The sequence below is a fragment of the Homarus americanus genome, unplaced genomic scaffold (assembly GCF_018991925.1).
Source record: "Homarus americanus isolate GMGI-L3 unplaced genomic scaffold, GMGI_Hamer_2.0 scaffold32583, whole genome shotgun sequence".
NCBI classification, from domain to species: Eukaryota; Metazoa; Arthropoda; class Malacostraca; order Decapoda; family Nephropidae; genus Homarus; species Homarus americanus.
In genome coordinates, this window is record NW_024713129.1 from 22728279 (window position 1) to 22741434 (window position 13156).

The 13156-nt window shown below is 39.5% G+C and overlaps 1 protein-coding gene across 1 annotated transcript in view; it reads left to right on the top strand.

Moving 5' to 3' along the window:
• Nucleotides 1–2408: 2408 nt before the first annotated feature.
• Nucleotides 2409–13156, top strand: part of LOC121869425 — a gene marked incomplete at its 3' end in the record, with an annotated part of 99949 nt that continues 89201 nt past the window's right edge. The window contains 1 exon segment of the mRNA XM_042370768.1: nucleotides 2409–3193. Coding sequence (XP_042226702.1) covers nucleotides 2870–3193 — 324 coding nt within the window.

Below are 13156 nucleotides of genomic sequence, written 5' to 3' on the forward strand. Positions count from 1 at the left end.
TCCATCCGAAGAAAAATCCCACCTATCAAGATTCAAAGAAATTAACATAGACTCATATCTCTATTGTCACATTAGGTTACATTCAGAGGGATTTTGTCCAATATCAACCTTCAAGGCCATTTTGTTGTTACCAATAATTATAAGGCATATGTACCATATCCTTTAAGTCTAAATGTGTATTAGTCTAAATTTTACACCATAGTATCCTGATTATAGCCACAAGTAACGCCAACCTTCATTCATTGTATGTAATGATGCGCAATGGACTTCTTTTTAACCTTACACGTCTTCAAGTAGAACAAAGCAAATGGGAGTGATGTAATTTTAGGTGCATATATCAGGGTAACATGCCATGTGTCTTATTTCAAGGTTATGTTTTGTGGTTAGGTGTCGCTCGGCTGAAATTTAGGTTCGTGTGTATGTCTGTGATGGCGAATGTACTGCGTCGTTTGTGGATGGCCATTAATGCTTAGTATGTATGCATTTATGTATGTATGAGAGAGAGACAGAGAAATGATTGATGATAAATATTAAGTGTAAGAGAGAGCAAATAAGAACAAAGAGAGAGAATGTAATTGTGAAATATTAAGCGAGAGAGAGAGAGAATTACGCGTATACAGTCAACATAATTACTTCTCAGAGGTTTCAAGCGTATATGATATTGATTTGACAGTAACATATTGCCAGGCCCTGTAATTAGTGGGCCTCTAGCGCCCCTGTGAGCGTGTACGTACCACCCTTATTATTATTATACATTCCGGAATATTATGTGTTGTAAAATATATTCATGAGAATATTATCATAATCCACCTTAGATTACCGACTCGCCTTCGTGACAACAATGCCGCAGTGGTTCAAAATTTTCTACAGTATTTTTCGTTGTGTTTCCTATTCTGTTAAAGGTGTCGCTTGCCCGGGACGTAAGGTCAGATATACTGCACGCAGGGAAGACCTTCAGGGTAGATACTGCTGTGTCAAGGAGAAAATTACGGTTATCTTCTACAAGTTGAGCGTGTGACAACTTTCATTAGCCATATTATTATTGGACGTGGCCACTTTCAATATTTTATTTACCTAAAGCCGGGAGATTTTATTCAACACAGCAAGATCCCACGTCACCAAGGGGTAAATATACGGTCTCCACTAATTCAGTCACTGGCAACTATTTTACTCTGGTGACACTTAGCAACAATGTTAAGTTTGGGCTATAAGTGTGGTTGGTCGGGCGAAATGCAATCACAGTGCTTTCCGTGAGTGCAAATAATACGCTCCCTTACGCTCGGTGTTTGTTAATCGGACTTTAATCCCGAACTCTTCGTTAAGAGAAACTGAAGCACCGGTATTGTAAAGAGACTCTTTTGGTCTCTGATTTTATGTTATTGTTTTCAATGAATTATAGTTTTAATCCAAGTAATGACGACTCTTTGAATTATTATAACTTTATTGACATTTTAAGAGTTTTAAACCATTTTCTTTAACGGGTTAAAGATGTGACTACATTTTTAACATTAATTTATTTGTTGCATTAACCTAAATAATATCAATAGTTTGAGAGCAATATATATTGGTGATGCGACAATGTACAGCATATACCGGTATATTAACTTGTATAGAAATGTAATTGTTGTGTATGTTCTTATAGACACAAGCACGCGTATATTTTATCATACTGAAAGTGATGTTAATGTATTTCATAAGTGGAAGAAATTTTTATTTTATTATAAACACAAGGAATAGCAATATATTTCGCTAAGCAAAAATCTTAAGTAATTTAAACCTGGCGAGATACAAATCAGTATATGTCTTTAAGTAATGGCAGTTATTATATAAAACCAGGAAGCTACTTGACTGTAAATATATTACATTATATATAAATAATTTATCGTGTAACCTCTAGAAACCAAGAAACTGAGATTATATATATATATATATATATATATATATATATATATATATATATATATATATATATATATATATATATATATATATATATATATATATATATATATAAGTGATATGACATCATCGGAAACAATGTAGAGATAAATATTATACAGTATTATATAGCGATATAGTTCTCATATATTGAAGCGTTAAAATAAATGACCATTATTAGGCAGTTTTTCTCCCCACTACTAGAGGGAAAATAATGGTTTCATAATTATTATAACCACAGCAGAAAATTATTATAATAATTGGAAGCTTCGTTATTATTGAACAATTATGATGAATTTGTAGTGTTTATGAAGTTGCTGTTAATTTCTGTTAATTTACAATCTTTATGAGATGCGTTGGTGTTAAGTCATTAGTGTTGAACGAGACGATGATGTTCATGTTAAATACTGTCGCGTTAATTTACTGTAAACCACATGATACTTCGATGTTAATGTTGATTGGTCGTGTTTAACATTGCACCATGAGAAACAGTCGAAGTTTATGTGCATTTATGTTAATTTACAGTGATTTATGAGACGGAAATACGAGAATGTTAATGTTTAATGAGATAGAGAAACGATGTTTATGTTTGTGTTGATATATTATCATGTTCATTGGTGTTAATTTACAGTGCTTCATGAGAGAAAGACAAGCTTGTGGTGGTAAGGTGACCAGTGAGGGAGTTACGGTCGTGCGGGGGTCGTGAAACACCTAGCCTACCACAGTCGTCATCGTCCACCACCCAGCCACTACACCCCCATCGTCCTGTCGTCACTCCCAGGCCACCCATTTTGTGTATGGTCTGGTATAACGTCATCCTACCCAGAACTGCTTGATCTGATCGGTGTTCGTTGCTGGCCCCTCACCCACACCCCACCCAGACCGCCTCCCAGCCACTCCCGCCATCCACTGACTCCACACCACCACCACCATGGAGTTGCTCACTACTAAAATCATCGCCCTCACGTTGATGGGGGTTCTCTCGCTGTTCTTCGGCCTCCTGCCGCTGCGGATGAGAAAGTTCTTGGCTCACGGCAGCAGAAAGAGAGATAGGATCGTGAGCTGCCTTCTGTGCTTCGGTGGCGGGGTCCTCCTGGCCACTGTGTTCACCCATATGCTGCCGGAGACGCGGGAGAACTTCCAGGCGGCCTTCTCCCAGGAGGTGCTCACTGTAGGAGCCGACTACCCCCTGGCCGAGCTCGTCACCTGTGCCGGCTTCTTCCTCGTCTACTTCGTCGAGGAGTTCGTCCACAAGGTAAGCCGATAACCTTACTTACTCAGTTATTTACCAGTTGCCTTTGTATTCAGATCATCATCGGATTTTGTGACCTGTCTCGGTGCTACAGGAGGCAGGTGAGGGGCTCTGGGTTGAGGGAGGGAAATATATTTTTTATTTTTAATTGTTGTTTAGGGGTGTATTATTATACGCACTAAAAAGAACATAAGAACATAAGAATGGAGGAAACTGCAGCGGGCCTATTGGCCCATAATGGGCAGTCCCATTTACACCTAACCACCTATTGCTCATATATGCATCCGACCTTAGTCGTTGAAGTGTAGTAATAATTACAACACTGCAGCATGATATCGGGCCCTTGTCGAACACGACACGTGCTCGGTGTTTGATCATCTATCATGTGCAGGCCAGACTATCTGTTCAGGTAAGCTTCTCCACACGTTCATGTTGCATATTGAGTGATGTTTTGGTGGGGGACGCTGTGTCGTGAATACCTTACAACTGTCACCACTGGTTCTGTCCTTTGATAGTCTTCAGTCTTACAGTAAGGAGACACTTCGGTCAATATATTTGACACTTGCATTACATTTCAGTTAGCTACTGTTGTTGTTGATGTTGAAATAAGTGATAGACACTCCTCATCATCATACAGTTTGTCCTTACACTCTTCGTGTTGTCATCATGTGTGTGTTGTTGTGGTAGATTTCGTGTTGTTTTACGGGTTTTGTCTTTTTCTCGGTTTATTTACCCGGTCATTATTATCCTGCATCTTTACCCCCAGACACGGTGTCTGGTAATCAGTCAAACTTACAGTCCCTATTTATTTATAATACAATACGTAAATCACAAGAGTTGAACAGTTTTACTTGGTGTCGCTATATTTTTTAATCCGTGATAAACTTGGTGAAACTGGGAATTTGTCGACTTGTTTTTGCCTCGGTGCACTCAACAGATGGTGCCTTTGTACGGTTGTTGCTGCCGGGTAAGTAGTAGTCGCTTTTATTATTCCTGTTATGGCTCCCTCGTGGAATTTTATCTATCACCAATTTTTTAACAAGAATTTTTTGTATACTAGTTCATTATTTTTATGTGTACAAAACATACACTACCTCCATCAGTAAGAATTTATTAAAATACAGTCATTAGAATTTTCATACAAGATTTAATTAAGAAACTTTTTAACTGCGATTTACCTTTTCGTTTATATTAACCTAACGACTGTTGAAGAAAAATGTGTTTGGGGAGATTTGTAAATATTCTAACATATATATGATGACAGTTTGGTATTATAATTTAATAGAGTCACAAACTTCCGTACTAATAAGAGCCGTCATTGGGAAGTTTTATATTATTCTAGCCGGCAGTATCCATTTATATCCGGTTTGTAAGAGGACAATCTGTCAAAATATATCTGGCCAAAGTCATTCAGAATACACCGGTAATAAAAACCGCCGCCATGTTGTCGCTGTTGAAAAACTCAGTCATTATATCTCCCTGAGAGATATACGGCTACGGTGCACAGAGCGAGAGTCTACGGCACGTTACTCCTCTGCCTGAGTGCAGTATGGCTACATATCCGGTCGCGTGTGTCCATTACGTCGAGGCATAACTCAGTATATCGAGTGAGGTGCTCGGCTTCCCTCCAAATCAGTTTCGTTTCATATTACTTAAAGAGAGAGAGAGAGAGAGAGAGAGAGAGAGAGAGAGAGAGTCCCATTTACAGTTTCTAATCATTTTTAAATTCACGACTTACTCTCCTCACTTTCATTTTATATAACAATAAAAAAAGAAGGAACAGAATATAAACTTTTCCCTATTTACTTTCCCCAACAGAGGAAATAATAATGATAAAAAACTTACGCAATATTCCACCTTCGCGAGGAGCTGTATTGTGGTGTAGTTTCTGACCCCTTATTTATGTGTTCCTGTGGGCGGTGGCTTAACCCAGGAGATATTGAGGCGCCAGAATAGTATTGGAACTCTTTGTTTAATTAGGAGGAGATACGAGAGGGTTTATTAGTCAGCCCTGCAGCCATCTTAATGGAGTCAAGATCTGGATTTTCAAAAGAGTTTTACGTTATTTTAAGTTTCAGGGTGAAAAATAAAATCACATAGCAGTGGCGACATAGTTTTGGGGCCGCTATCATTGTCAGGAAATATAATTAAACGAGCTAATTAGACGTTTTCTCACCTGACCAATTTAAGAGATACCTTGAGAATCCGCTCGTACACTATCTTGACTGAATGATGCGCCCCAGAGAGTGACTGACGTAATAACTGATAACATAACATAGTCTTTGTACAGTACATTCTTAATTAGTTAAATTGTGTCCAACTCCACTACATGAGGTAATGTTTTACTGTGATGCAAGAATTAGACCACCTGAGGATTAGCCCCACCACCCCCCCACAGTTTACTTCACCAGATGATAAAACACCCTAACGTTAACTAAGTTGTTAGGGTGAGGGTGAAATTAGCTGGGCGGGGCTTATCTTCACGTGATCCAAAAAATTTAAATAATTGTTTAACGATATTATACAAAATATTTACGAAGTAGATTACCGACGGCCTTAATAGTTATATTCCATCACGGTTAAAAACAGTTTACCAAGACTTACAGCTGACGTTAAGCACCTCCCCCCCTCCCATTATCCTCGGTACATCCATGGTAAACGTTTTATTCACAAGATTATAGGTACTGTACTGTATTATATACATCACCTGAAGATTAGACACCCCAGCTTAATTCACCTACATATTAGATATCTCATTTTACCTAAATATTTTATATCAGCTTATTTTACTTAAAGATTTAATATCTCAGCTTATTTCACCTGAAGATTAACCACACTATCCTAACCTAAACTAAACATCTGAAATAAGCTGGAGTATCTAATCTTCAGGTGAAATAAGCTGGAGTATCTAATCTTCAGGTGAAATAAGCTGGAGTATCTAATCTTAGGTGAAATAAGCTGGAGTATCTAATCTTCAGGTGAAATAAGCTGGAGTATCTAATCTTCAGGTGAAATAAGCTGGAGTATCTAATCTTCAGGTGAAATAAGCTGGAGTATCTAATCTTCAGGTGAAATAAGCTGGAGTATCTAATCTTCGGGTGAAATAAACTAGGGTGTCTAATCTGCAGGTGGTCCCATTACCTGTGCGAGGTTAGAAAATGACACACAGCTCTCCAGTAATAATAGTTTAGCGGGAAGTGATAAGAAATATTAAGTATAAAACTACAGGTAGAGACATTCCTTTGTGGTGGCGGTATCAGAGTTTTCAGAACTATAATTACAAGGTCACACGCAGATAAAAATTACAGGTGTAGTAATTATCAGTGTTAGAGTTATGAAGAAATATAAATATATGTATTGATATAAATATGCAATAACAGGTAGGCTAGTGTAATTATCAGTATTAGGCAGTTATTCAGAAATATAAGTGGACGTAAAGATTTATAAATAAGAAATTACAGGTATAATAGTTTGAAAAATTGTTGGTGCGTGAACATCAGAATAAAGACCACTACAGTCCGGTCCTTCACACACACATTAATAATAAGTCGGCGTCTCTATTTAACATTTCCTCAACCTCGTCACATCAACATTCTGTACGAGTCTATAATCCTGAGTAATTTATATTGATCTTATTTTTGGTATGTGAGAATGTACCGATCTTATTGGCATTCACATTACACAGGAAGGTCAAATTAAGGTTGAGGATATTATTTACCAAACGATTTTCTACCTTAATTTTGTGTGGTGTTAAGTGGTACGAGTTTTTTTGTTAGTTACAGACTTCGGTGCTTTTATGAGTAAATTTGGTTATGATAAATATTCAGCGCACGATATTGTAAGACTATTCTCAAATATGCATTCCGTTTATTATGCTTGCCTGAGAATGACGTCCAAACTGCACTGGGACAATGTGAAGAGGCTACTGTACTCCACCGTGAACCAGCGCATATGTTCATTAGGTCATCACTCACCGACTTGAATAGACGTGATATTATGCAGTTTAAAAGAACCAACCAAATGAGTAAGGCCATTAGATTTGATTGGCTGTATGGGAACTGGACAACAAAATAGTGAATGTACTTATATTTGATGGCTGGTTCACGACCGAGATGTTAAATCAGTGTTATATAACCGTTGTTGATAAAATATAAAATATTATTATAAATCTTTAGAGTAAGTATATACAGTATTAAATTCATATTAGACACTCATTAAACTTAACTGCGGCGACTATTAAAATTTCCGACACAAACACGAGTATCATGTGACCCTGAACAGCTTCACTTGGTCAATATTGAAGTAAAATAACATCTAAATTAGTATGTAGCTTACGTAAATATTAATTCAGTGTTATATAACCGTGAACACGTGGGTATATCATTTGTAAATAATAAGATAATGTAAATAAATATTATTTCAATGTTATATGACCTTGAACGTTAATGATAAACCACTAAACTGAATCATTTATATAAGTTAAATAAGTGTACACCGTAAATATTAATTCAGTATTACATAACCGCTTTGCAGCGATATTGGTAAACCATTAAAGTGAGTTATTACTATCAAAATAATTACGTATATTGTTTGAAAATATAACACGTTTCTCCTGCACATAAAGGTAATATCGTAAAGAAGTGAAATTACTGTACACGCCTCAAGTAATTACCCCGAGAGGAAATTCCTTTTTTTTTTTACGAGGGGGATCAGAGTTTTTGGTGGACCTTCGTAGCTGTCGACCTTGGAGACGACACCAAGTTGTATCTCACCTCCCTCCCTCCCCAACCTACCTACCACCCTCACCAACTTACCTACCACCATTACCAACCCACCTACCACCCTCACCTACCTACCTACCACCCTTACCTAACTACCTCCCTCACCAACCTACCTCCCTCCCTCCCCAACCTACCTACCACCCTCACCAACCTACCTACCACCCTCACCTACCTACCTACCTCCCTCTCCAACCTACCTACCACCCTCACCAACCTACCTCCCTCACCTACATCTCCCCCTCACCAACCTACCATTACCTACCTACCACCTCCCTCACCCACCTACCACCTCCTCACCCTACCTACCACCACCCTCACCAACCTACCTACCACCCCACCAACCTACCCACCTCCCTCACCAACCTACCTCCTCCCTCCCACATTCCCTCCCCACCTACCTACCACCACCATCACCAACCTACCTACCTACCACCTCACCAACCTACCCACCTCCAACCTACCACCACACCCTCACCAACCTACCTACCACCTCACCTAACTCCTTCACCTACATAGTACCTACCATCCTCACCTGCCTCCCTCACCTACCCACCTCACCTAACTACAAGAGCCTAGAACCGCCATGAAAACAAAAATGATCCGAGTTTGTTTCTTAGGAAGGAGTGAGTCTTATATAATGTAGTGCGGTACCAAACTTACGAGTATAATGACCGTTGGATGTATAATGATACCCACCATCAGTGTTGTGAAGGTTTAGTGTTACGTGGACGCGAGATTATTATAAACCAAAACTTAGGATTGGAACCCATTACGACTGTGTACCATCCCACCCCTCCCCCAATTTAATAGGTTGGCTCCATTGGATTAGGATGTATTTAAGATTGTGTTCTAGGATTATATTACGGGCATGTTGGGTAGCAGCGGCAGCATGACCACCTCGCTAGCCTACCATGACTGAACACTGTTAGAGTCGTGGCCTTTATAATATAGGTGAACCAGACCAGCTGCTTACTGAACCACGGTTTATCTTGCTTTGTACACACACATACACGCACACTTACACGCACGCACACTTCACACGCACACACACACACACACACACACACACGGGCACACACACACACACAGACGATCACACACACACACACACACACACACACTCGCAGACACACACACACACACACACACACACACACACACACACACACACCCACACACACACGGGCACACACACACACACAGACGATCACACACACACACACACACACACACACTCGCAGACACACACACACACACACACACGGGCACACACACACACACGATCACACACACAGACGATTATACACACACACACACACACGCAGACACACACACACACACACACACACACACACACACACACATACACACACGGGCACACACACACACGATCACACACACAGACAATCACACACACACACACACGCAGACACACACACACACCGGCTGCTCTGTTGTGAGTCTTCCTCCATAAAGTTTGGGGGGTGAGGGTCACGAAGAACCAATTGTGTGGGCGATAGTTTTTTTGTGTTGACTGGTGAAGGCGGATTGCTGTCTCTCACTCATATACGGTTTTCATATGTATGTATCATGTGTGTATGGTCATGTATACATATAGGGATGTATGAATGTATGGAATATGTAATTACGTTTCTAAATATCTGTGTCATTAAGTCTGTCTCATAAAATCGTTTTGTTTTTTTCTTTTCAATTTCCAGTCGTTGATAACTTACAGAATGTATGAACTACTGTAGAAGACGCAAAACAAATTACGTACAGGGGATCACCCGTAGATTAGGTATCCAAGCTTATTTAACCTGATTTATCGCTAACATAACCTAACTTAACCTACCTCCCTCCAGGTAGCGTTAGGCCTAGGGTATTTAATCAACAGGTGAAATAAGCTGGGGTGCTAATCTTAAGGTGATTCAGTATTGGAGGCATAGAAACTTGTATTGGTGAGGTGTACATCGCCTGCAAGTCTCTATTGTTATGTTTGTAGGTGTGTGGTGTATCCTAACCTGGCGGAGACATGGTAATATAATTGTCTGTGATAATTAAAACGGTATTCTCTCTCTTTCTTCCCCTCCTTCGTCTACCTCTTTCTCAGTCCCTTCTCTATCCACGCATCCACTCTCTCTCTCTCTCTCTCTCTCTCTCTCTCTCTCTCTTTTTTCTGATCGCTGTGTGGAGGAGCAAGACGAAGAATATTAAATGTTATGTTCGCATTAATCTTATCGTCTCAAAGTAAAAGCTTCGACCTTTGGGTAAGTTTCTTTGTGCCAGTGCGGTTGGCAGGTGGTCCGGTCTTCCTGGTTATTCCTTGGTACTTGGTCATGTACTGTAGCCTTTATGCACTTCGCTACCTTAAGTAGTGTGGGTGTTGTGTTGACAGTTTTTTGCGCCTTAAACGCATTCACACGTATGTTGTCTTAACATCGGCCAGCTTACAACATGAGAGGCAGCTTATGATACGCAATAACTTGGATGATATTATAGGAGTTTTACTTTTATAATTTATGATATAGGAACTGGAGCTACAATACACCTTCCATTATATTACGTCACAGGTGGCGGCTGAAGTATATCACAACCAGTAAAGGTCGATAATACTGATTAACTATAACACAAAGTTGATATTTTACCCATCCAAACTCTCACATTTAATACAAAGTGAAGAAAGTAAACTAACATAAGAAAATCATTAACGTAAAAGTAGAATAATTGCACGAGTAAATGAACGTGGCGGGAGAAGTACACCTTTTCACATATCCGTTGAGACATTGTTACATAACTATTTGATAAATTTCATAACCGAATGACAGAACACATATCGAATGACAATCGAAAATAACTGTTGGTGGTATGTCATTCTTCAATTGTTACATTCTCAAACGTATATATGTAGACTGTCGGTGTATTGTTCACGTCTGTCAACTTCATAACTTATATCAATCATTTCCCTTAGCATGAACGAACAGTTATTTTAGATTGTCATTCGATATGTGTTCTGTCATTCGGTTAAGAAATTTATCAAATAGTTATGAAACAATGTCTCAACGGATATGTGAAAAGGTGTATTTAACATAAATGGTTGAGGCGTAAATGGGTAACTTGTTTCATGATAACAATTTGTTAGTTGACGTGATGGTCGAAAAATGTACTGGGTGGACCTTGTGTTGTAGTTTTTATTTTCGTGACCAAAAAAAATTCTTTAATCTCCGGAGATATAAATAAATGAAAATAGCCACAACACTAAATTCAAGGTCCGTAGACAAAAAAAACGTATTTTTAGTCACACACACACACACACACACACACACACACACACACACACACGTGCTCCAAAACAGTGTCATTAAGCCCCTGGTATGACTCTAAGTTGAAGTCAATTCTGTTGGATTCTTGACACTTCAATAATTGTTGGTCTTCTCTCGTGTTGACCTTTCACACTGCATCAGGCGTCCACTATTGTACCAATGGCTTCCTCCTGGTGACATTTAATCGAACTTGTCGTGTGGGGAGATTTTGTTATTACATGTAAATATTGAGGGATTTTGATTTAGTTTTGTATAATTCTTGTTTTGTTTAATTTGTTTGTATAATTACTTGTTCGTAGGTCTTTTGTTATATTTGTAGCTTTTTGTAGATTGTAAATTTGTTTGTTACCATTTTATGTTGCCTATGTCATTGTTTTGGTTGGAGAACAATGTATTTTTTTTATTTTCCGTGTAGTACAATGATCCTTTTGTGTACATTATATTTTTTTCGCTTTTGTTTTTATTTTTCATACATAAGAATATACTTTTGATGGTTAAGTGGCCACGTGTTTTTTTGCTCATAAGTTTTTATAGATTTATTTATTTATTTATTTATTGTTTGTAATAAAAGGAATTTTGGAGCTCCTGAAGATTAGCCTTAGCTTATCTCACCTGAAGATGAACCAACCTAACCTAACCTAACCTAACCTAACCTTACTTTACCTTACCTAGTCTAATCTTACTTAACCTAACCCTAACTTGGCCTACGTAACCTAACCTAACCTAAGCCGGATTTTTTTTTGTAACATACAGGCGAGAAAAAAAAATATTACATGTGATATAAAAGAATAGTTACACCTTACTGAAGGACACTCCTACACTCCCTCTTCCTTGTCACTCTGTCATGTCATTCTCTTGAGCCGCGTGACAACACCTGACATCAGAGGGGCGTGACACACCGTCTTTGGCAAGCTAATGTTTAGTGGCAGGTATAAATTTATTTAAACATCATCTAGTAACAACTTGATTGGTTGGTTGGTATAAAATTATTTAAACATCAGCTAGTAACAACTTGATTGGCTGGTTGTCTGGCTAGCTGGTTGGTGCATGGGCTGGCTGGTTGGAGCATGGGCTGGATAGTGCTTGGGCTGGCTGGCTGGTGCATGGGCTGGCTGGTGTATGGGCTGGCTGGCTGGTGCATGGGCTGGCTGGCTGGTGCATAGGCTGGCTGATTGTATGGGCTGGCTGGCTGGTGCATGGGCTAGCTGGTGTATGGGCTGGCTGGCTGGTGCATGGGCTGGCAGCTGGTATATGGGCTGGCTGGCTGGTGCATGGGCTGGCTGGTGTATGGGCTGGCTGGCTGGTGCATGGGCTGGCTGGTGTATGGGCTGGCTGGCTGGTGCATGGGCTGGCTGGTGCATGGGCTGGCTGGCTGTGGTGCATGGGCTGGCTGGCTGGTGCATGGGCTGGCTGGCTGGTGGGTGTGTTTAATGTTTTTATGGAGAAGTAATGAGAGGAAATATGTGACAAGTTGGACATATAATCTTATGGTATATTATTGTTTCTGGTGACCACTGTTTACTTCTGGTGGCTTTAGTTATTATATTACAGAGAGACAGTGAGAGAGGGATAGACAGACAGACAGTGAGAGAGGGATAGACAGAGAGACAGTGAGAGAGGGATAGACAGACAGACAGACACGCGTGGAAGGGGGGGGGGGTAATACCACGTCCCTCACCGGGCTATTGATCACTATACGTGGAACAACTACTACTGCTGATGTTGTAGTCTGTTGTTATGCATGATTTAAGCCACGTGCACCGTTTGTGTGTGTGTGTGTGTAGCGTGAGGTTGATGTAATAATAATAATAATAATAACGATACACGAAGAACAAAGGTATTTTGTTCCGTCAAATAAATACACT